Here is a 24913-nt window from a genome sequence, read left to right as displayed (position 1 = left end):
CAATGCAATCCATGTACCCACCACACTCTGTATAAAAAAAACTTACTCCTCATGTCTCCTTGAAAATCACCCCCCTCACCTTAAGTGCATGCTCTCTGGCGTTAGACATTTCAACCCCTGGATAAAGATACTGGTGTCTACTTTATCTGCCCCTCTCACAATCTTATAAACCTCTATTAGATCTCCCCTTAGCCTCAGTTGCTCCAGAGAAAACAAACCAAGTTTGTCCCAACTCTTGCCAGAGCACATGACCTCTAAACCAGGCAGCATCCTGGTAAACCTCTTCTGCACCCTCTAAAGCATCAACTTCCTTCCTACAATGGGGCGATTGGAATGGTATGCAATACTCCAGCTGAGGTCTAGCTAGAGTTTCACAAAGCTGCAACATAACTTCCTGACTTCTGAACTCAATGTCTTGACTAATAAAGTCAGAGATGCCAAATGCCTTCTGAACTACTCTATCAACCTGTGTAGCCACTTTCAGGGATCAATGAACTTGGACATCAAGATCCCTCTGCTCATCAACACTGTTAAGGAACTTGCCTTTAACACTGTATTGTCTCCTCACCGAAGTGCAACACTTCACATTTGGCTGGGTTAAATTCCATTCACCATTTCTCTGCCCATATCTGCAACTTATTTATAACCCATTGTATTATTTGCCAGTATTCTACACTATCCACAATACCAATCTTTTTAATCATCTGCAAACTTACTAACCCACCCATCTACTTTCTCATCCAGGTGATTCATATACATGACAAACACAAGGGTTGCCAGTACAGATCACTGCAGAACACCACGAATCACAGACATCTAGATAGAATAAGTTCCTTCGACCATTACTCTCTGTCTTCTATGGGCATGCTGTTTCTCAATCCAAGCAGCCAATTCACCATGGATCCCATGCATCTTAATCTTCTGGATGACTCTCTCATGAGGAACCTTGTCAAACACCTTACTAAAATCCATGTAGACAACACCCGCAGCTCCACCTTCATTGCTCACCCTTGACAACTCTACAAAAACCTCAGTCAAGTTAGTAAGACACGACTTGCCTCACACAAAGCTATGCTGGCTCTCCCTAATTAGGTCATGGTTTTTCAAATGTTCATAAATCCTATCCCTAGTACTTCTCTCCAGTAACTTCCCTTCCACTGATGTGAGACTCACTGGTGTACAGTTTCCAGGATTGTTCCTGGTTTCCTTTTTGAATAAGCTACTCACAGTCCTCCAGGACCTTGCCTTTGGCTAGAGAGAACATGAAGATATTAGTCAAGGTCCCAGCAGCCTCTTCCCTTGCTTCTCTCAGTAATCAGGGTTATATCCCATCAGGCTCTGGGGTCTTAGCCACCTTAATGCTCTTTAATACATCCAACGCTCCTTGTCCTTCCATCTTACTGAAACATAACTGTCCTGTACTCTGTGCAGTTGGTCTTTAAACACACTCCACATGTCAGATGTTGTCTTGCCCAAAATCAGTTGTTCCCAATTAACTCTCCCTAATTCCTGCCTAACTGCTTTTGTAATTTACCCTGCTCCAGTTTAATACTCTCCTGAAAGCTCAATACTTATCTTTATCTACAGCTGTCTTAAAACTGAAGGAGTTGTGCTCACTGTTCCCTAACTGCTCACCCACTGAGAGATCGGCCCGCTGTTCAGGATCATTACCAGGTCCAGCACAGCTCCTCCTCTTGTTGGGCTATAAACCCTCCTGAATGCACCTAATGAGTTCTGCCCCATCTACACTTCTTGCACTCAGAAGGTCCCCATTTACTGTATATTAGGGAAGTTGAAGTCCCCCATGAGAGCAGCCCTATTGTTTTTATACCTTTCCTTAATCTCCTATATATCTGTTCAAGAGTGCCCCAGTGGCTATTGAGGGGTTGTAGTACAATCCTATCAGAATGATGGTATACTTCCTAGTTTTGAGTTCTACCCTTATAGACTCAGTGAATGAGCCCTCCATTATGTCCCTTCTAAGTGCAGCGGTGATGTTGTCCCTGATTAACAGTGCAACTCCCACACCTCTAACTTCCTCTCTGTCTTTTCGAAAACATTGAAACCCTGGGACATTAAACACCCATTTCTGTCCCTCTCTCAACTAAGTCCCATGTAATGGCCACAACCTCATAGTTCCATGTACTGATCCATGTTCTAAATTCATCACCTTTACCTATAATATTCCTAGCAAACTACAAACTATACTGCAAACTATTCATCTTATCGTATCTATGAGCTTTCTTCTGCCTGTTTTACAGGCCCCGCCATCTCCCTTCCTCTCCATCCCTCCACCCTCTGATGTGGTGATCTGGTTCCCATTCCCCTGCTAAAAGAGTTTAAACCCTACCAAATAGCACTCGCAAACCTCCCAGCCAGGATATTGGTTCCCCTTCCGTTTAGGTGCAACAGAACCCTCTTGTACGGTCCCCACTATCCCAACCTGGGGTCCACGGACCCCTCAGTTAAAGGCAGGGGTCTATGGACTCCATGGCATAAAGGTAGTTTGGGAACCCCTGCTCACAGTCCCCCACTTGCACTATTAACATTTCAGAGAGAAGCTCCATAAATGCTGGAATCTAGAGGTAAACATTTTTTTTAAATGCTGGAGGAATTCAGCAGACTAGCAGCTTCTGAGGAAGCAGAGAGATGGTTGACATTGAGACATTATATCAGGACTGTGAAATTTAAAATATACTACAAATGCTGGAAGTATGAGGTAAAACGGAATGCTGGAAAAACAGTGAGATGAATCATCATTTGTAGAGACCGAAAACAAGTTAACATTGCTTTATTTTTTGTTCATTAGAAACAACCAGACCTGACACAAATTGGCGAGTCTCATATCAAAGGCTGCTGAAATTAATATTGGGTTCAGAAGGCTGTGGCTTGCCCAGGCTGAAGATGAGATCTGTTTCTTGAGCTTAAATTGGGCTTCGTTGGAGGAGCGTGGGAGGCCAAAGACTGAGAGATCAGAGTGGGACTGAGCAGCTGAAATTAAAAGTTAGAAGTTCAGAATCTTGCTAGCAGTTACCTTTTCTTTTAGTCAACCATTTCAGAAATCTAAAGGTAAAGATTAGTTTTATTTGACACACGAAAGTGAGATGCATCATCTTGCGGCGATGACGAACACAGTGTGGGCAGCTCGCAAGGTGTCGCCACACTTCCGGCGACAACATAACTCACTAACTATGTTCTTGGAATGGGAAAGGAAACTGAAGCACCCAGAGGAAGCGTACATGGTCATGAGGAGAAAATGCAAACTTATTTCAGTGGTGAGAATTCAATGGTGGTATGATTAAACAAGTAAAAATCCATTTTTGAAATTAACTGAAATTTGTTGAAACTTTGTCTCTTGTACATAAACAATAAAAAGGAGACTTACTTTCATTGCTTTTCCAAAATTTCAGGTGTAGGGAAAATTCTACTTGATCTCTTTGTTCATTTTGCATTTTCTGAATTTGCATTGAATACTGCCAAAGAAGATTACACAGTGTTTCTCTCCTCCAGAACACCATTGGGGCTTTGCAAACCTCTTCTGCAACCCACTCTCCCTCAGATGCCTGTACACACCCACATGTTTAATTCCCTCCCAATGTCCCTTTCCCAAGTCCTTCTAATATACGTGGCATTGGCTTGGTGGCCCTTATTGCTTGGTTACCGTTAATTGGGGACAGTTGATAATGCTAAATGCTGTGCACTTTGAATATTTTTTTAATGATATATTTTTTTCTTAGATTGGAAGGATGTGTTGAAGACATTTGTCCAAACCAACTGTGTCCAAGTAGGAGCTGGATTTTTCTTTCACATTATCACGGAACTGGTTTCAAAAACAGGTAATACAAACCATTTGATAGATTTTTCTTCAGTTGATAGTAAACTATTACTTAAGCCTGTCTGATAAAGTCTAAAATATCCTCTGTCTCCAGCATAGGGTGCAGTGCTTGTTGAATCATTTTTGGTAAAACAATCAATCAGACTGTGCTGCCCAATAACCCTTTTAGCGTGCAGACTTGCTGTGATCATACATTCTGGCCAAGATGGTGCTGAGCTGCGTCTCCATCGAGTTTGTGGGCTCGGGCTTAGTTTGTTTTTAGGTTCATTGTGCTGGTTTCTGTTGTTTTGAATCCAAAGTTCTTTTGGAAGTCAAGAAAGAGGCATAAAACATGCTGCTTCACAACGGTTTTATAATAGAACAAAGAGAAGAACTGATGACTTCAGTTATCTGTTCACTTGTAACTGAAGATTCTGTAGTTGGTTTCACGACTTTGGCCATTGTCTTAATTCAGTCTTGTGTAACACTTCATTCGTACGTACTTTTATTACTTTTACTGTGATCTCAAAATATTACCAGATTGCAAAGGAAGTTTAAATAAATAGAAAACAAAAAACACAAAATGCTGGCAGAACTCAGCAGGCCAGACAGCATCTATGGGAGGAGGTAATAACGACGTTTCAGGCCGAAACCCTTCATCAGGAGTGAAGTAACATGGGATGGTCGAGGGGGGATAAGAAGTGAGGAGAGGGATAAAGTAGAGAGCTGGGAAGTGATAGGCTGGAGGGAAATGGGCTAGGGGAAAGGTGGAGAATTACGGGAAATAAAAGAGAAAGAAAGGTAGGGCTGGGGGGAGAGATTATAGTGAGGGGGGAAAAAGAGAGAGAAAGAGAACCAGACTAAAATAATAGATAGGGATGGGGGTAAGGGTGGGGGGCAGGGGTATCAATGGAGGTCTGTGAGTTGGATGTTCATGCTGGCAGGAAGGAGGCTACCTAGGCGGGAGATAAGGTATTGTTCCATCGACCTGTGTGTGGCCTCATCTTGACGGTAGAGGAGGCCATGGACAGACATGTCGGAGTGGGAGTGGTCTGTGGAATTGAAGTGTGTGGCCACAGGGAGATCCCGCCACTGCTGGAGGACTGAGCGCCGGTGTTCGGTGAAACGGTTTCCCAGTCTGCTGTGGGTCTCCCCAATGTATAAATGATCTGTGGAATTGAAGTGTGTGGCCACAGGGAGATCCCGCCACTGCTGGAGGACCGAGCCCTGCAAACAAATTAATAGATTGACAGCAGTAGATTCACAACCAAAATTTCAATAGCTTGTCCTGAAACCAAAATATTATCTCATACCCTACCTACTTGTATGGCTGAGCCGACATTAATTTCAGAGCTCCTCTTGATTTTTACAGATCTGCTTTTTCAAAACAGCAACATAGTAGCTTCCTCATTCCAACTGCCGTCTGATAATGTATTGAAGCTAGAATTAGGTTTTCTCCCGGACAATTTGGAGTTGGGAGAAGCTCTTACTTCGCTTGCTTAGGCATAAAAAAATACCACTGCATTTGAGATTCTTCCAAGTTCTTACGATTTTCACAACTATCCTGCCAACTACACCAAATTGTTGAGTTCTTTTGCTTTTAATCCAAGGTTCTTTCAGAAATCAAGAAGGAGGCATAAAGCTTGTTGCTTAACAATCTTTTTATTAAATGCTAATAGAACAGAGAGAATTAAAAGTCCCAATAGTTGGAAAGATGTTGCAGTTAAGGATGAGGTTTCAGGGTACTTGGAGGCACGTGAAAAAATGGCCCAAAGTCAGCATTGTTTCCTTAAGGAAAGATCTTGCCTGATGAATCTGTTGGAATTCATTGAGCAAATAGACAAAGGAGAATCAGTGGATGTTGTGTACCTGGATTTTCAAAAGGCTTTTGACAAGATGGAACACATGAGGATGCTTAGGAAGATAAGATCCAGTGGTATTAAAGGAAGGGTACTAGCATGGGTAGAAAATTGGCTGATTGACAGGGGTGAGAATAAAGGGAATAAATCTGATTGGTTGCCCATGACTAGCGGAGTTCTGCAGAGACTGGTGTTGGCACTGCTTCTTTTTACGTTGTATCTTAGCGATTCGGATGATGGAATTGACCACTTTGGGGCAAAGTTTGTGGATGACACAAAGATAGGTGCAGGGGTAGGTAGAGTTGAGGAAGCAGGGAATCTACAGAAGGACACAGATGGATCGGGAGAATGGGAAAAGAAATGGCAAATGGAATATAATGAAGGGGAGTGGATGCAATTTGGTAGAAGGAAGAAATGCACAGACTATTTTCTGAATGGGGAGAAAATTCAGAAATCTGAGGTGCTAAGGGACTTGAGAGTCCTTATGCAAGTTTCCCTAAGGTTAACTGCAGGTTGAATCAGTGGTAAGGAAGACAATTGCTATGTTATCAATCATTTTGAGGGGACAAGAACATAAAAGAAAGGATGTAATGCTGAGGCTTTACAAGTCATTGGTCAAATTGCACTCAGAGAATTGTGAGCAGGTCTGGGCCCCTTGCCTTAAGAAAAGATGACTGGCACTGGAGAGTATCCAGAGGAGGTACACAAAAATTATTCTGGGAATGAAAGTGTTAACATATGAGGAGCATTTGATGGCCCTGGGCCTGTACTAGCTGGAGTTTAGAAGAATGAGTGGGGATCTCATTGAAACCTATCGAATATTGAAAGTTTCAGTTCAAGTTGATGAGGAGAGGACGTTTCCTATAGTGGGGGCATCTAAGGCCAGAGGACACAGCCTCGAAATAGAGTGACATCCATTTATAAAAGAGGTGAGGAGGAATTTCTTTAGCCAAAGAGTGGTGAATCTATAGAATTTATTGCCTCAGACAATGATGGCCAAGTCATTTGGATATTTAAAAAACAGATTGATAGGTTCACGATCAGTCAGTTCGTCAAAGGTTACAAGGAGAAGGTAGGACAGTAGGATTGAGAGGAATAATAAATCAACCATGATGGAGTGGTTGGATGGGTGGAATGGCCCCATTCTAGAAAACAGTGATCTAGAGCACATTACAGGCCCTTCGGACCACAATGTTGTGCCGACCATGTAACCCACTCTAGAAACTGCCTAGAATTTCCCTACCCCAGGGCCCTCTATTTTTCAAAGCTCCAAATAGTCTCTTAAAAGACCCTATTGTATCCGACTCCACCACCGTCACTGGCAGTGCATTCCATGCACCTACTGCTCTCTGTGTGAAAAGCATACCTCTGACATCCCCCTTGTACCTACTTCCAAGCATCTTAAAACTCTGCCCCCTCGAGTTAGCCACTTTAGCCCTGGGAGGAAAAAAACCTCTGCTCCTGTATCTTGTGGTCTGAGGAGAAGGTAGCCTGAAGACCCACACTTGACGATTTAGGAGCAGTTTGCCTTTTGCCATCAGTTCACGTGAACCCATGAACATCACTTCACTATTTTGCTCTCTTTTAGCACCACTCACTGTATTTTTAATATATTTCTTATTGTAACTCAGTTGTTTTTTGTATTGCGCTGTCCGCCTCTGCAAGCAACAAACTTCACAACATATGTCGGTAATAATAAACCTGTTTCTGACATATCATGTCAAATCAAATAGAATATATAAAAATTTCAAATCTTCCAGGCAGGAGTTGGGACTGATTTTCAAAGCACGCTCCTTACATGAATAAAGCAATTGGTAGCAAGCATTTGCAAGTTATTGACGAGCGACTGCAAATGATACAATTTTCATGAAGGTGGCTCCATTGTAAATGTCAGACTCTTCCATAGTGGCTTCAGGGGCATTCCTCGGCATATCAAAGGCATTCCTCAACATTTCAGGGGTAAGTGCCGCTAAACTCAGTCACAATGGACTGTTAGCACACACTGGATTGAGACTGGAAGAGACCCAACATTGAAGAGTAAAATAAAATGGCAAACAAAACATAAAAGACATTGATTATCTTTAATCGATTATGCATGCATAATTTAAGGTGTGGGGTTGGAGCGAAAGAGAGAGAGAGGGGAGGGTGGAATTTGTTGTGGCTGTGGAGGCCAAGACTTTATATGCATTTAAGACTGAGGTTGATAGATTCTTGATTGTTCAGGGCATGAAAGGATTCAGAGAGAAGGCAGAAAATTGGGACAGAGAGGAAAATTGGATCAGCCATGATGAAATGGTGCAACAGACTTGATGGGCCAAATGGCCTAATTCTGCTTCTGTATCTTATGGTCTTATGGTGAGGGGGTGGGGCTGATATATATCAGGACTGATGAAGGGTCTGGGCCCGAAACGTCGACTATACTCTTTTCCATAGATGCTACCTGGCTGGCTCCAGCACTCCTCCAGCATGTTGTGTTTGTTGCTAGGCAGATTACCAGCTTGGCCAGATAGATAGGCTGAATGGCCTGCGTCTGTGCTGTAGAGCTCTAAGAGTCTGTGACGCCCACAAAAAAAGACTGAAGGGTCTTGGCCCAAAGTATTGCTGTCCAGTTCCTTTCTTAGATGCTGCCTGACCTGCTGAATTCCTCCATTGTTTTGTGTGTGTTGAAAGTGTCACAGTTACACAGAAAGTCCAGTGACTGTAGACAATAAATTCTTCCATTTGCTTCTTAATCTGCCATCTTCTATCATTTGAATACTGTTAACATAAAACAAATCACAAAGTTAAATGTGGTGCATGAATGGAAACTATATTAAAATATATTTTTACCTTTTGCTTCAGATTGGAAGGATTTATTGACAAATTTCATCTGTGTCTGTTGTATCCAAGTTGGAGCTGTATTTTGCTTTCTTGCCATAACAGAAGTTTTTTCAAAACCAGGTAATGTAAGTTGTTTCACATATATTTTTCACATTTCTGATAAAGCCATTACTCTGCCTTGAAGCCTTTCATTTTTATTTTTTGTGATATGGTGCAACTCAAACTACCTGTGTCTCAAAATCACCAAGACCAAGGAGATGGTGGTGGACTTTAGGAGATCTAGGCCTCATATGGAGCCAGTGATCATTAATGGAGAATGTGTGGAGCAGGTTAAGACCTACAAGTATCTGGGAGTACAGTTAGACAAGAAGCTAGACTGGACTGCCAACACAGATGCCTTGTGCAGGAAGGCACAGAGTCGACTGTACTTCCTAAGAAGGTTGGCGTCATTCAATGTCTGTAGTGAGATGCTGAAGATGTTCTATAGGTCAGTTGTGGAGAGCGCCCTCTTCTTTGTGGTGGCGTGTTGGGGAGGAAGCATTAAGAAGAGGGATGCCTCACGTCTTAATAAGCTGGTAAGGAAGGCGGGCTCTGTCGTGGGCAAAGTACTGGAGAGTTTAACATCGGTAGCTGAGCGAAGGGCGCTGAGTAGGCTACGGTCAATTATGGATAACTCTGAACATCCTCTACATAGCACCATCCAGAGACAGAGAAGCAGTTTCAGCAACAGGTTACTATCGATGCAATGCTCCTCAGACAGGATGAAGAGGTCAATACTCCCCAATGCCATTAGGCTTTACAATTCTACCGCCAGGACTTAAGAACTTTTTAAAAAGCTATTATTACTGCTTTTTGAGATAGTGATTTAGATGCATATCATATTTTTTTACTGAGTTAAGTATTGTATGTAATTAGTTTTGCTACAACAAGTGTATGGGACATTGGAAAAAAGTTGAATTTACCCATGGGGATGAATAAAGTATCTATCTATCTATCTATCTATCTAGAGATACAGCATGGTAACAGGCCCTAATGGACCAATGGGCCTGCACTGCCTGATGAGACCAGTGTGGCTAATTAACCTACTAAAGTTCCAGTTTAATTGTCATTCAAGCCTACATGAATACTCATGAATACAGCCAAACAAAACAGTGTTACTCCAGGGCCAAGGTGCAAAAGACTCATACACAACTCAAGGCACATATAGCACGTATCAAATAATGTGTTATGGTAGTCTGCAGTCAAACACAATCCGCTTGTCTTCTGCAGAGTAAACACTTGGGGTGCAACACAACCTCTTTCCTGGGCAGCTGTAAACAGCTGACACTGTGGTTTGAGGCCTAATCCTTGTTATGACCGAGGCCTCACTGCTCCCCTGCCTGATCAGTGAATCAGACTTGCAGCATTCCACATTAACAATGTCCAACAGGGTCTTGTGGTCACAAGAAAAGCAACTAATAGGAACATTTGGTGTTAAACTGCACCATTTGTGCACTGACTCCTCTGAAGCCTCTCTGACAGCAGGCAGCACCACGTCCAGCTCCTTCAGTTTCTCCATTAACGAGCAACTCCCTGATGGGGTGACCTGCAGTACTTTAAGTTCTTAATGTTCAGCAGGGTCTTGCAATTGTAAAAAAAACTTTTAAAAAGTAAGTAACACTTTTGGTTGACCCTGTAGAAGCCACTGTAATCAAACGCGCTGCCATCTTACTGGAAGTCTTTGGAATGTGGCAGTAGATCAGAGCAAACGGAGGAAACCCATGCGATAAAGTGGAGAACATACTAATTCCTTACGGACAATGGCGGGAATTGAACCCTGGACACTGGCGCTGCTGCCCCTTGAAAATGTGAACCATCCTCCACAGCTGCATAACTTGTAGACCCCCTGCCTCACAGCTTCAGTTACCTGATCTCTGGATGGTGGGGCCGAGTCGAAGGTCGAAGAGTGCGGGTGCGAGACGAGGTCAGAGTGAGGTCGAGGCATGTTGGAGAGGGAGTTGTAGAGTGTGAAGCAGAGAAAAGTCAAAGCAGAGGAAACCGGGAGAGAAGTTTGATCAATCTAAGCACCAGGCCCATTTGGAAAGGTCGGTTAGGGCCAGAACGAGGCAGTGAGTCCAGGCCCAGAGCACACTGAAGTGACAGGTCCCAGGTCCAAGAGCGAGGAATAACCTGATGGCTGGATGATTTAAACGCCAGGCCAGATGGATCGAAAAGGCGAGATGCTGGGACCAGAGGCAAGGGCCGGACTTCTTCTGCTCACCTCTCCACGACATCAACTCCTGAGGCTGAGGCTGTGGGCCTGCTCTGGCTTCGCTGGGCTTCGTGCCTCCATGCTCTTTGCTTAATTTTATTGTTTGCACGAGTTGTTTTTCTCTCTCTCTCTCTCTCTCTGCACATTGGGTGGCTGTCGGGCTTTCATATGGGTACATTTAGGTTTTTGTTCTGTGGCTGTAAGGAGATGAATCTCAAGGCTGTATAATGGAAACATGTTTTGATAGTTCATGTACTTTGAACTCTTTCTGGAGTTTGTATGTTTTCGCTTTGAGCACATGAGGTTCAGAGATCAGAGAGTTATATAGTACAGAAACAGAATCTCCAGTTCAGAATCTACACGTTGATGCATAAGTACCTGTCAATATTAATCTTATTTACCTGCACTTGGTAAATACGTGCACTTTTCCGGATTGAGCTCCAGCTTCCAATTCTCAGCCCAGCTCCGCATCCTATCAGTGTCCTGTTGTAACCTACGACAACCTTTTACACTGTAGGAAGAAACTGGAAAGTCACATCGAGGTCATCTTTAAAACCACATTAGTTTTTTAGTTTAGGGAGAAGACTGAGAATGGAGTTGAGAGGGAAATGGATCAGCCTTGATCAAATGGCAGAGCAGACTCGATGGGCCAGATTGGTTAATTCTGCTCCTTTGTTTTATGGCCTTATGGGTTTATAACAGTAATTTACATGGTGGTCTCTTTATTAAGTACCTCCTCTATCTAACTGGGTATATGCAAGGCAGAGGTTGATATGTTTTTGATTAGTCAGGCCATGAAGGGATACAGGGAGAAGGCAGGAGATTAGGACTGAGAGGGAAATGGATCAGCCATGATACAATGGCAGAACAGACTCAATGGGCCAAATGGCCTAATTCTAGTCCTATTTCTTGCATTCTAATAGTCTTATAATAGGTGATTTACTCTCAGTATCTAATAAAGTGGCCACTGAATATATGTTTGTGATCTCCTGCTGCTGTAGCCCAACCACTTCAAGGTTCAACATGTTGTGCATTCAGGGATGGTCTTCTGCACACCGCTGTTGTAACACGTGGTTATTTGAGTTACTGTCACCTTCCTGTCGGCTTGAACCAGTCTGGCCATTCTCCTCTGACCTCTCCCGTTAACAATGCATTTTCGCTCAGAGAATTGCTGCTTGCTGATATTTTCGTACCATTCTCTTTAAACTTCAGAGACTGGTGCATGAAAATCCCAAGAGGTCAATAGTTTCTGTGACACCCAAAATTATTCCATGGTCAAAGTCACTTTGATGGCATTTTTTCCTCATTCTGAGGTTTTGTCTGAGCAACAACTGTACCTCTTGATCGTGTCTGCATGCTTTAATGCATTGAGTTGCTGCCATATCAAAGTTCAAGGAAAATTTATTATCAAAGTATACATACATTACCATATATAACCGTGATTTATTTTCCTGTGGGCATACTCCATAAATCTATAGAATAATAGCCATAACAGAATCAATGAGAGACCACCCAACTTGAGCATTCAACTAGAATGCAGAAGACAACGAAATGTTTAAATACAAAAGGAAATAGATAATAATGTTAAGTAAATAAGCAATAAATATCGAGAACACGAGATGGAGTCCTTCAAAGTGATTCCATAGGTTGTGGGAATGTTTCAATGATGGGGCAAGTGAAATTGAGTGAGGTTAGCCCCTTTGGTTCAAGAACCTGATGGTTCTGAGGCTCCTGTGCCTTCTTCCTGATGACAGCAGAGAGAAGAGGACATGTCCTGGGTGGTGGGGGTCCCTGTTGACGGATGTTGCTTTCCTGTTTCATGTAGAGGTGCTCAATGGTTGGGAGAGCTTTAGATACGGCTCAGTCCATCATGGCTATTATCTTCTGTAGGACTTTCCATTCAAGAGCTTTGGTGTTTCCATACCAGGCTGTGATGCAGCCAGTCAATATATTCTCCACCATACATCCATAGAGGTCTGTCAAAGTTTTAGATGCTATGCCAAATCTTTGCAAACTACTAAATAACTAGAGGTGCTGCCGTGCTTTCTTTGTAATCTTACTAACGTGCTGGACCCAGGGTAGGTCCTCCAAGGAAGTTACAGTTGCTGACCCTCTCCACGTCTGATCCTCCAACGAGAACTGGTTCTGGACCTCTGGTTTCCTCCTGCTGAAGTCTATAATCAACTCCTTGGTCTTGTTCATACTGAGTGAGAGATTGTTGTTGTGGCACCACTCAGCCAGATTTTTAATCTCCCTTCTATATACTAATTCATCACCACCTTTGATTTGGCCTATGGCAATGCCATCGTCAGCAAGCTTAAATATGACATTGGAGCTGTGCTTAGCCACATAGTCATAAGTGTAAAACGAGTAGAGCGTGTGGCTAAAGCACACAGCCTTGTGGTGCTACTGTGCAGAAGGAGATCAGCATGTTTGACTGATTAGGTATTTGCATTAAGGAACAGGTGTACAAGTGTACCTAATAAAATGGTGACTGAGTGCATTAAAATCTAGCACGCACCAGGAGACCTTCAAAAATTATCTACCTGAGCATGATTTTGGCCTTCTCAGTTGATGACAGTAAAGCTTTAATCTTGAGAACAGAATGGTGGCAACAGGAAGACTTAATTAAGAACCAGACAGGTCCTGATTACAGAATAAAATGATTATCCACAAGACTAACAGTAAATTAATTTTCTATTACAACAATAGGTACACATTATCACATAACTTATGAAGTTCCTGAAACTTTGATGCCATCAGTTCTACATTCCAACTCTCTACTTCTTGCCATTCTCTGTGTTCCCTGTTACCATATTCGTATAATCCACATCCCTATTTCCAAGTTATTAGCTCTTTCTATTTTTTCCCTTACAACATACGTTATCCACAACACCAGCATTGCCGATTAACTGGACTCTGAACACACACACACACATTACTCAGTCATGCTTTATATCACTTGTGGGGAACAGCATGGTCTCTGTCACCATACTGTTCTGAACTCACAACAGAAAATGCCCTTTTTTATGCAAAATTAGCTAGCAGTTATGGATATTGACCAATTGGTAAACTGTGTATTTTTGAATTCCTTCCTTGCAAGATCAATAGCCATTCAGAATACACAGTACTGTGCAAAAGCCTTAGGCACATATACTGATATAGTGACGGTGCCTAAGACTTTTTGCACAGTACTGTATTTGTCAACGTGGAGAAGAAAGCAGGTTTGCAAATCTGCCAAGAGCAAAGGATGTTGGGAATGGCGAGGGTAGAGTACTGCGGGAGAGTGTCGGACAGGTGGCAGAGAAGGAGTGCCGGGGTGGAGGGCTGAGAACGGTGCAGACACACCCAGCCCTGAGACACCTGGCAAGGTCATTTGATTCCAAACAATTAGTTTATTGATCATTATAGAATGTTTATCTGGTGCTTTCTGCTCCTTCAACTCCCCTTTCCCTCTTTTCCAACCAGGATTCCCCTCTCCCTGGCCCCTTCCCACTCACAGTCCACAATAGAGACCCATATCATCACTCACATATGTCATGAAATTTGTTATTATTGTGGTAGCAGTACAGTTCAAAACATAAAATTACTGTAGTGCTATGTAAAAGTCTCAGGCTCTCTAGCTATACATGTGTGCATAATGCTTTTGCACAGTAGTGTAGATTAAAAGTCAATACAAAATACAAGCTAACACCCAATGATACAATGGGACACATCAGGACCTGTGGATCTAAGCCCAGTTAAGCAGTTGCCCTATTAGCTGGTTTCATGGAAATAGTTAAACAGGTTTAGAACAGACAAACTGAGTAACAAAATATGTATATAAATGAAATACAGCACTGAACAAATTAGAGTACTATCAAGAATACTCCAGTACTATAAAACTATGTATTAGTTCCAATAATTATCTACAGAGGAATTCATCCACGCTGCATTCTTTTGACTGTAAATGAACAAAATCAGTGCAGACTCCTAGTGCAGATAATAGACTGCATTCATGCAATGCTCTCAATGATTGCATCCACCAAGTCTTCATTTTTATTCAAGCTAATTGTTGATACCTTCAAATTCTTCTTAGTTTCTAACTTGTTGAAGTAGTGAAATCATTTCATTTTCACTCCTGGCCATTTCTGGCAGCTCCAGGCCTGAATGCTTAAAACCGAAGTGATCAACACAGTTCTGAATTGTCTGACTGCTTATTTTTTTGCCAACTATCAGTCTCAAAAATCGCTGCTGTTCAAACAAAACACATGCAACTGCCACTATTTAAAATCTGTTTGCTTGAAGCACAGTGTTGTGTCTATCAGCCACACAAGTTCACGTGACTGATGCTTGTTAGAGACTGTTCAGCAACAGGCTCCTGTGCCAATGAAGTAGCAAAATTATCTCTTAAATGTTTTGTATGCTTCACATCCTTTAGTCATAGTCATATCTCATTAGATTAGATTAGATTCAACTTTATTGTCGTTGTGCTGAGTACAGATACAAAGCCAATGAAATGCAGTTAGCATCTAACCAGAAATTCAAAAGAATAGTGTTATTTATAAAATAACTGTGAATTAGTTATTTCCCCTCTCCCTGGCCACTTCCCACTCACAGTCCACAATAGAGACCCATATCATCACTCACATATGTCATGAAATTCGTTATTATTACGGTAGCAGTACAGTTCAATACATAAAATTACTGTAGTAAGTGCTACAGCACACAAATATAAAAGTATTGAGACAGTACAATATGGGTGCAATACTGCTTAGCGCTGTGATATGAGGTTCAGCAGGGTCACAGCCTCAGGGAAGAAGCCCTTCCTGTGCCTGCTGGTGTGGGAGCGGAGGCTCCTGTAGCACCTACTGGGTGGGAGGAGAGTAAAAAGTCCATAGTTAGGGTGAGATCCAACCATGATAATGTTTTTCGCCCTACCCAGGCAGCATTTATGGTAGATGTTCTCAATGGTGGGCAATTGGGTGCCGATAATCCGCTGGGCAGTTTTCACCACCCGCTGGAGTGCTTTGCGGTCCGATACGGGACAATTGCCATACCACACTGAGATGCAGTTGGTGAGTATGCTCTCAGTGGTACAGCGGTAAAAGTCCGTCAGTATCCTGGGACGGAGGTGAGCTTCCTTGATGCTCTGCAGGAAATAAAGGCACTGTTGCACCTTTTTGATCAGGATGGAGGAGTTTAGGGACCAGATGAGATCCTTGGAAATGTGGTCACCAAGGAATTTGCAGCTTGATACACGGTCCACTACAGCTCGGTTGATGTAGATGGGGACATGAGTGTGGCTCCAAGTATGCCTGAAGTCCACAATGATCTCCTTGGTCTTCTGGGTGTTAAGGGTCAGGTTGTTGTTGGCATGCCACGTGGCCAGGTGGGTCTCCAGTAAGTGAACCTAGGTCCAGGAACCTGCTCTGTAAACGTTTCAATGTTCTATAGTTCAATTTAATATCAGATAATGTATGCAGTATACAATCTGAAATCCTTACTCTGTGCAGGAATCCATGAAACAGAGAGAAAAAAACCCAAAGAATGACTGACAGAGAAATGTTAGAACCCTGAAGCCCTCCTCCTCCTCCCACACACAAGCAGCAGAAAAATCATCAACCCTCTCCCTCCCCTTCCCCCTACCTACTCCAGCAGAAGTATCAACCCCCACTACCACACACCATGCAAGCAACAGCAAGCCCCCAGAGACCATAGTCTAGAGTCCATCAAAAACTATTGTCCATCCCAACACTTCGACATCTCCACAGACCCTCTCAACAGGTTTATTCCTAACTGCCATTGAGAAAGCAATAGTAAGCTTCCTTCCTGAGCTATTGTAATCCTTGTGGTGCAGCTACACCCACAATGCTGCTAGTTGAGAGCTCCGGGAGTCTCGCCCAGTGATGGCGAAGGCATGGTGATGTATGTCCAAGCCAAGTTGATATGTGGTTTGGAGGGTAACTTCTAAGTTTAGTTCTTTGTGGCTCTGCAGCTTTAGTCCTTCTGGCTGGTAGAGCTGGCAGAAGAATTAATAACTGGTTTATTATTGTCACAAGTACGGAGGTGCAGTTAAAAACTTTGTTTGCTTGCCATCCAGACAGATTATTCCAAACATAAGTATATTAAGGTAGTACAATAGGAATGTACTAAACTGAGGAAGAATGAAGAGGGATCTCATTGAAACCTGATGAATGGGCATTGAAGCCACAATGACATGGACATGGAGAGGATGTTTCTTATCATGGGCTAGTCTAGAACCAGAGAGCATAGCCTCAGAATAGAAGGACATCCCTTTAGAACAGAAATGAGGAGGAATTTCTTTAACCAAGGGGTTGATGAACCTATAGAATTCATTGCCACAGACAGCTGTGGCGACCAAGTCAATGGGTATATTTGAAATGGAGCTTGATTAGTTTGTGTGTCAAATGTTTTGGGGAGAAGGCAGGAGAATGGGTTTGATAGAGATAATAGATCAGCCATGATGATATGGCAGAGCAGGATCAATAGGCCAAACCTGCTCTTATGTCTTTTGGTCTAAAACATGAACATAATCAAGAATATACTGTTATAATTTCAGAAAAAGTACTGTGTGGATAGTCAAATGAGGTGTAAGAGCTACGAGAAGATAGACTGAGAGATTAAGAGATCATTCTTCAATTGTGTGAGGTTCATTCAAGTATCTTATAACAGCACTAAACAAGGGGAGTATGAGGATGAATAATTATTCAGTTTTTATTATTATGTATTGCAATGTACTGCTGCTGCCTAATGACAAGTTTCATGACACATGCTGGTGATATTAAATCTGATTCTGATACCGTAGATTCCGTACTACAGAGCGCACCTGATTAAAAGCCGCAGGTTCTAATTTTAGAAAGAAAATCAATTTTGTACTTGTACAAGCCGCACCGGATTTTAAGCCGCAGGTGTCCCACGTTGTAATATGAGATATTTACACAGAAAGATATTACACGTGAGGATTTTTTAACTTTTAATTAAATCCATATGGTAACAAACAAATATATATTGCAAATGCTTTTTTTCGAACCGTGCCTGTAACATGGCTACTTTTAAATATACATATGTATCGGTAACACACAAATTACGTTGCGTATACTTTTTTACTGAACAGTGCACGAACAACATTCCAATATCTCCTAACGACTGGTAAAAAAATATATACTGCAGCCTACCAGGAAAAGTTATTGATCGCCTTTAACTTAAAAGCAGCGTTCTTGCGCGGGTCTAATGCGCTCGCCCCCTCCTTTCCGTTTATCGCAAACCGGTATTTTCCCCACAAGACGCGGCGAAACCGGATGTGACGTCATAGCATCCCGGGATGTAGTACAGAAAACAAATATACTTAAAACACTTCTAACTTTAACTAGAAAATACTAACAAATGAATTACTAAGCGAAAATATTATAAACTAAATAACTGCCATAAAGGCAGCACAATGCTTTTCTTCGAGTGTTTTCCATGTTGATGAGGGTGAGTACAAATGACTGATTTACAATAATTTAATTGTGAAAGTGCGCTTGTTTTATCGTACAATTTCATTGGACCTCTGTGAACTACTCATCAATTTTATTGGTCTACTGTTACGAGGCAAAATGTTTTTGGCGGCATGAAAAAAAACCATGCATTAGCCGCACCATAGTAAAGGCCGCAGTGTTCAAAGCTGTTCAAAGTGTGGGAAAAGAGTAGCGGCTTATAATCTGGCATCTACGGTAATTTATCACCTGTGATGGTCAATAGACCCTCAATGAAACTTAACTGGAAGAGTGGATGTCTGATTGAGCCACAGCCTCTTCAGAATAGGAAGGAACAAAATTAAGAAATTAGACATCATGATGAATTATAGTCTGCTGTCCTTAAATACTGACTCCTTTACCCAACCTTTGGGTGAGGACAGGTATCCCAAGCTGGAGTGAAAACTTGGTGGGCAAATGGAAAATGTGAAAGTGGTTAGAAAGCCACCTGAAACATTGTGAAAATTATCCTGAAAATAAACAGAGTTAAGGAAGGGATGGGACCATTATGAATATGTGGCATTACAGTCAGAGTAGAGACTAACAAGCTGCCAGAATACAAAATGATTTGTCTTTGAAATGTGCAAACATTGGTGAAGTACAAAGCAATATAAAAAGTGAGTACAGTATGAAAAACTCGGTGAGGTTTATTATCACTGACACAATGTGAAATATTCTGTTTTGCAGCAGCAGTACAGTGCAAAGACAAAATCCGTAACTTACAAAAATAAATTAATAATACAAAATAAATGTTATTGTTTTGCCTTGTTCTTCCTCAATACACTGTGTAATGATTTGATCTTTATGAATATATGCAAGACAAGTTTTTCACTGTGATAATAATCAACCAGTACCAATACTAATGAGGTAATGTTCATGGGTTCATGGACGCTTAGGATGGTACAATAACACAGTGGCTAGCACAGCGCTTTACAGTACCAGTTGTCGTTCTGCTCTGTGCCTTGTAGCACTTTGGGCAGCAATCTTGGTGTTACTTTAGCCTTTTTTGTTATTTAGAAGGATGGAAAGTGCGCAAGATGCACAGTGACCCGGGCTCAATTCCCACTGCTGCCTGTAAGGAACTTTTATGTTTTCCCCATGGCCGCGTGGGTTTCCTCGGTGTTCTGGTTTCCTCCCACAGACCAAAGACATACCGGTTGCTAGGTTACTTGGTCATTGTAAATTGTCCCATGATTAGACTAGGGTTAAATCAGGAATAGCTGGGCAGCACAGCTTAAAGGGCCAGAAGGGCCTATTCCATGCTGTATCTCAATAAAAATATAATAAAAATTCATAAATCTGATGGCAGAGGAGAAGAAGCTGCTTCTGAATCATTAAACCTACATCTCCTCCTCCTCTTTCTTCCAAGGTCTTCTGTCTCTTTCACCAATCAACTTCTCAGGTTTTTACTTCATTCCTCCCTCTTCAGGTAGTAATGAGAAAAGGGCACATTTGCATGGTGAGGATCCTTAGTGATAGATATCGCCTTCTTGAGGCGCCACCACTTGAAGGGATGGAAGAGTTGTATCTGCCACCTTCTGCAGACTCTTGTGATCCTCTGCTCTAGAGCCTCCATACCCAACAGTGATGCAACCAAACCTTCCCACAAGAATTTTGTCCCCCTTGGGATCAAGTGTAATCTATCCTTTTTGTGCAGGTCATACCTTCCCCAGAAGACATCCCAATGATCCAGTGATCCAGAAATCATGCTCCCTTTCCTCAGCCACTCATTTATCTGTACTGTCTTCCTATTCCTGCCCTGACCAGTACGTGGTAGTGGGAGTAATCTAGAAATTACTACCTGGGAGGCCCTGCTCTGCAGCCTCTTCTCTAACTCCTTATACTCACAGAGCAGGGACTCTTCCCCAACTCTACCAATGTCATAGGTGTCAATGTGCACCTCAACCTCTGGGTGCTCACCCTCCCTCTTAAACATCTTCTGCAGCTGCTCTGAGACATCCTGGACCTTAGCACCTGTAAGGTAACACACCATCCTGGCTTCTCTCCTGTGGCCGCAGAATCTGTTGTCCATTCCCCTAGCTATCACTTTGCTTGACTTTCTCTTCCATGCTGAGCCTTAGAGCTGGCCACAGTGCCCCTCCCATAGCTGATGCTGCTGTGCTCTGATAAGTCAACCCCTATCCCAACAGGGTCCAAAGCGGGATACTTGTTGCTGAGGGAAATAACCACAGGGGGGCCCTGCATTGACTGCTTACTCCCCTTACTGCTGATGGTCACCCATCTACTGTCTGAGTGTGACCACCTTAGAAAACGTCTCTCCTACTGGATGGTTTTCAGCCTCCTGGATGGCCCCGAGTGCATCTTGCTCCAGCTCTTTGATCTCGTCAGTCAGGAGCTGAAGTTGGGTGCACTCGCTGCAGATGTAGTCATCAGAGAGACCATGAAGTAGCCTGAAATCCTACAGGAAAAGCATTCTATTACCTGAAATACCATTCTGCCTACACTTGCGATATCTCTAACTTCTCAAGCTTAAGTCTAGCCTCTGCCTGTTCTCACCTAAGCCTGTTGAGTCAAAGCCTGAGACTCTAACACTGTCCTCTCACACAATGGCAGCTCTGCTTAAGCTTCACTTCTTTTTATTGGCTCTTGCTGTATTAGTATTAAACAATCTCCCGCTCTGCAGACAAGTTCCCGCAGACAAGTTCCCACAGACATCACTAACTTCTTAAAACTGGTGTGTAAAGTGTATAAGAACTGTTTCGAACTCACTCTGCGATCTCCCGCTCCAGGGTGCTCGGCGACATAACTCCTAATGAAGTAGAGTCACTTCTTTGTCAAATCAAGTCAAGTCAAGTCAAGTCACTTTTTATTCTCATTTTGACCATAACTGCTGGTACAGTACAGAGTAACAACGAGACAATGTTTTTTCAGGACCATGGTGTTACATGACACAGTACAAAAACTAGACTGAACTATGTAAAAAACAACACAGAAAAAAAACTACACTAGACTACAGATCTACTCAGGACTGCACAAAGTGCACAAAACAGTGCAGGCATTACAATAAATAATAAACAAGACAATAGGGCAAGGTGTCAGTCCAGGCTCTGGTTATTGAGGAGTCTGAAGGCTTGGGGGAAGAAACTGTTACATAGTCTGGTCGTGAGAGCCCGAATGCTTCGGTCCCTTTTCCCAGATGGTAGGAGGGAGAAAAGTTTGTATGAGGGGTGGGTGGAGTCCTTCTTAATGCTGTTTGCTTTGCGGATCTCTACTGAGGAGCCATCGATGTTCAATGGCGAGTGGTCGCTCCGTGCCTTCCTGAAGTCAACAACCATCTGTTTTGCCTTGTTCACATTCAGAGACAGGTTGTTGGCTCTGCACCAGTCCGTTAGCCGCTGCACCTCCTCTCTGTAAGCTGACTCGTCGTTCTTGCTGATGACACCCACCACGGTTGTATCATCGGCGAACTTGATGATATGGTTCAAGCTGTGTGTTGCAGCACAGTCGTGGGTCAGCAGAGTGAACAGCAGTGGACTGAGCACGCAACCCTGGGGAACCCCCATGCTCAGTGTGATGGTGTTGGAGGTGCTGCTCCCAATCCGGACTGACTGAGGTCTCCCAGTCAGGAAGTCTAGGATCCAGTTGCAGAGGGAGGTGTTCAGGCCCAGTAGGCTCAGCTTTCCAATCAGTTTCTGAGGGATGCCAATGTTTAGGTCAAGACCCTCTATTAGGACATTGAAACTTGATGATGTGTCTAGACCCTGAACAATCTATTATTTTCTTGCCACAAATGATGTTCAACCTCAGATTCAGATTCAATTATTTATCTCATGTACAGTACATTGAAATATACAATGATTGCCAGTTTCTTGTTTCATGATGCTGCTAAACTGTGTCATTTGTGTTAACAACCAACACAACCTAAGGATATAGTTGGGGTATCCTGCAATTGTCAGTACACATTTTGGTCCCTACAACATTCAGCAGAACAACACCAGCAAAATCAGCACCACCAACTGATGCACCATCAATAACTCACGCTGAGACTTAGGAAGTGAGATATCGGCTTATATTGACTGAAGAACAACACTACATCCTGGGAAAATGAGGGAGAGCAGCAGGCCACAGTCGCCTTTATACAGGGGTCTGTGGGAGGAGCCACAGGGGCAGTCAGCAGGGTCTGTGGGAGGAGCCACAGGAGCAGTCAGACAGGTATATCTAGTTCACCACACCAACAAAACACAACAACAACAACAAAACAACCCCTTTTCTTAACCTGATGAGTTACTCCAGCAGATTGGCTTTTGCCCCAGATTCCAGCAGCTGCTTTCTTGTGTCTCCAATGGAGCAGAAAATTCTCCTGCTTCCAGAATTTTCTGTCTATACTTCTCTCTTGCAAGACTCTTGTCTACCCTCTCTTTGATCCTCACAATCTTCTTACAGCAAAATGAGCAGAAATTGATGCAATACTCAAATAGCCATGCCTTCCACATACATTATTAACCACTCTCTGAGTGAACCTGCAGTTTCATCGTGGTTAGATCTGATAACCTGGCCATTTGTGTGGGATTTTTTTCAAACACTTCCTGAGAATCGACATGAACGGTCTCCACCTCATTTGCTTCACCATTCTTCTCTGAACCCCCATCAAAATATTCACTTAGCTTTGATGAAAGCAATTTGGTTTTCATAAATCATGTTCCGGTTTCATTCATTAACTCAAATTCTCCAAGCGTCTCTTAACCTTTTCACCCTGACAAATGTTTCTTAAAGTTTCCCCATGTTTGTCACTTCCTGCTTCTTCACTGTATCTACATAGTGCAGAAAGATAATGAGAAACTCTTCTTTAATCACTATTTCCTTGCCTATGGAAGACTTCTTGGTTAGTTTATTGTTAATTGCCCTTTTCTCCTCATGCCTGCTTTGCTTGTCTCTTTTTATGCCTTTTAACTCCCCTTTCAGCTCATTATATCTGGTACAGTCAGCTTAAATGTCAGATGACTTATAAAGATGCCATTTCTCATACATCCTTTGTTGTGGTTCCATTATTCTTTTCATTCAGGGAGATTTGGTTTTGATTTAACCCAGGCTCCTCTGTTACTCACGTTGGTAGTTACAGCTGACTCTTCTCCACCATTGAAGCTCGCCTGTCTCCAGTTAAGAAGATCACCATAGCTTTCTCCTTGCTTCTTTTTATTACTGAACTAAAACTCTAATGAGCTTTTTGAGTTTTTTTTCTCCCCAATTCTGCCACTGACATTTGGTCCACCGGAACCGGTCAATTTTTTCACACTGGACACAGCATTGATCACAGTAACCTGGAGGTTGGCATAATGCTTTTCAGCACCAGTTGGAAGATTGGGGTTCAAATCCTACTGCTATCTGTAAGGAGTTTGTATGTTCATCCATGATTCTGTGGGTTTCCTCTGGATACTCTGGTTTCCCCACATATTCCAAGGATGTACAGATTAGGGTTAGTAGGTGGAGATGATTTCCTATGGTAGGGGATTCGAGGTCCAGAGGGCACAGTCCCAGAAGAGAGGGATGTCCATTTAGAATGGAGATAAGGAGGAATTCCTTTAGCCAGAGAGTGGTGAATCCATGGAATTGATAGCCGCAGGTTGCTGTGGAAGCCAAGTCATTCAGTATACTTAAGGCAGAGTTCGATAGTTTCTGGATTAGTCAGGGCGTGAAGGGTTATGGGGAAAAGGGGTGTGTGTGGAGATTAGGGCTGAGAGGGAAATGGATCAGCCATGATCAAATGGCAGAACAGACTTGATGGGCCAAGTGGCCTAATTCTGCTCCTATATCTTATGGTCTTATGGTTTCAGTAGGTTGTAAGCATGCTGTGTTGAGACCGGAAACATGGCAACGCTTGTGGACTGCTCCCCAGCACATCTCGGGCTGCATTTGGCATTGACACAAATGATGCATTTCACTGGATGTCTCGATGTACATGTGACAAATAAATGCTTATCTAAATCTAATCTTGGTGGGTCTGATTGTAGTCTCAACTGTGTGTTACCGATTAACTTGGCATCCTTTCATCTCCTTGCCTACCAACAATCCTTCTACCCATAGCAGAATAAGGCAGAATAGCAGATCTATCATAGAGAATGTAAGAAGATGTTGTAAAGTGTGAAGGAGTCTAATGGATGTCACCAACTATGCAGGACAAAGTTCTTCACACGAGAAGAATTAACAGTTCCTTTCCCCAAAACGCTGAGCGAATTTCTAGGTAGTTGGACCATTTGCTGTTTTTATTTCAGAGTTTTTTTAGTTTTCCATCATGTTCCCTCTTTTTTTATTGATTGATTACTGTAACTGAAGTATTTGGTCAGAACATACACTCAGTGGCCGTTTCATTAGGTACACCTGTATACCTTCTCATCAATGCAAAAATCCAAGCATGCGGTACCACCTCAACGCACAAAACCATCCAGGTATGGTCAAGAGGTTCAGTTGTTTAAACCAAACATCAGGGTGGGGAACAAGTGTGGTCTAAGTGACCGTGGTATGATTTTTGGTGCCAGAAGGGGTGGTTTGAGTATCTCAGAAACAGCTGATCTGGGATTTTCAGGCACAGCAGTCTCTATAGTTAACAGAGAATGGTGTGAAAATCAAAAAAAAATCCATTGAATGTCAGTTCTGTGGGAAAAAACACCTTATTAATCATCATCATAACAATAAT

The 24913-nt window shown here is 42.7% G+C and overlaps 1 protein-coding gene across 2 annotated transcripts in view; it reads left to right on the top strand.

Moving 5' to 3' along the window:
• Window positions 1-24913, top strand: part of LOC140725884 (uncharacterized) — a 75549-nt gene that overhangs the window by 25451 nt on the left and 25185 nt on the right. For both annotated transcript variants that reach the window (XM_073041823.1, XM_073041822.1), the window contains exons 3-4: window positions 3738-3836; window positions 8515-8613. In XM_073041823.1, the coding sequence (XP_072897924.1) occupies window positions 3738-3836; window positions 8515-8613 (198 nt within the window). The remainder of the gene's footprint in view (window positions 1-3737; window positions 3837-8514; window positions 8614-24913) is intronic.

The sequence above is a fragment of the Hemitrygon akajei genome, chromosome 4 (assembly GCF_048418815.1).
Source record: "Hemitrygon akajei chromosome 4, sHemAka1.3, whole genome shotgun sequence".
Classification (NCBI taxonomy): domain Eukaryota; kingdom Metazoa; phylum Chordata; class Chondrichthyes; order Myliobatiformes; family Dasyatidae; genus Hemitrygon; species Hemitrygon akajei.
Note: the sequence above shows the minus strand (reverse complement) of the source record. Positions and strands in the feature narration are given on the sequence as shown.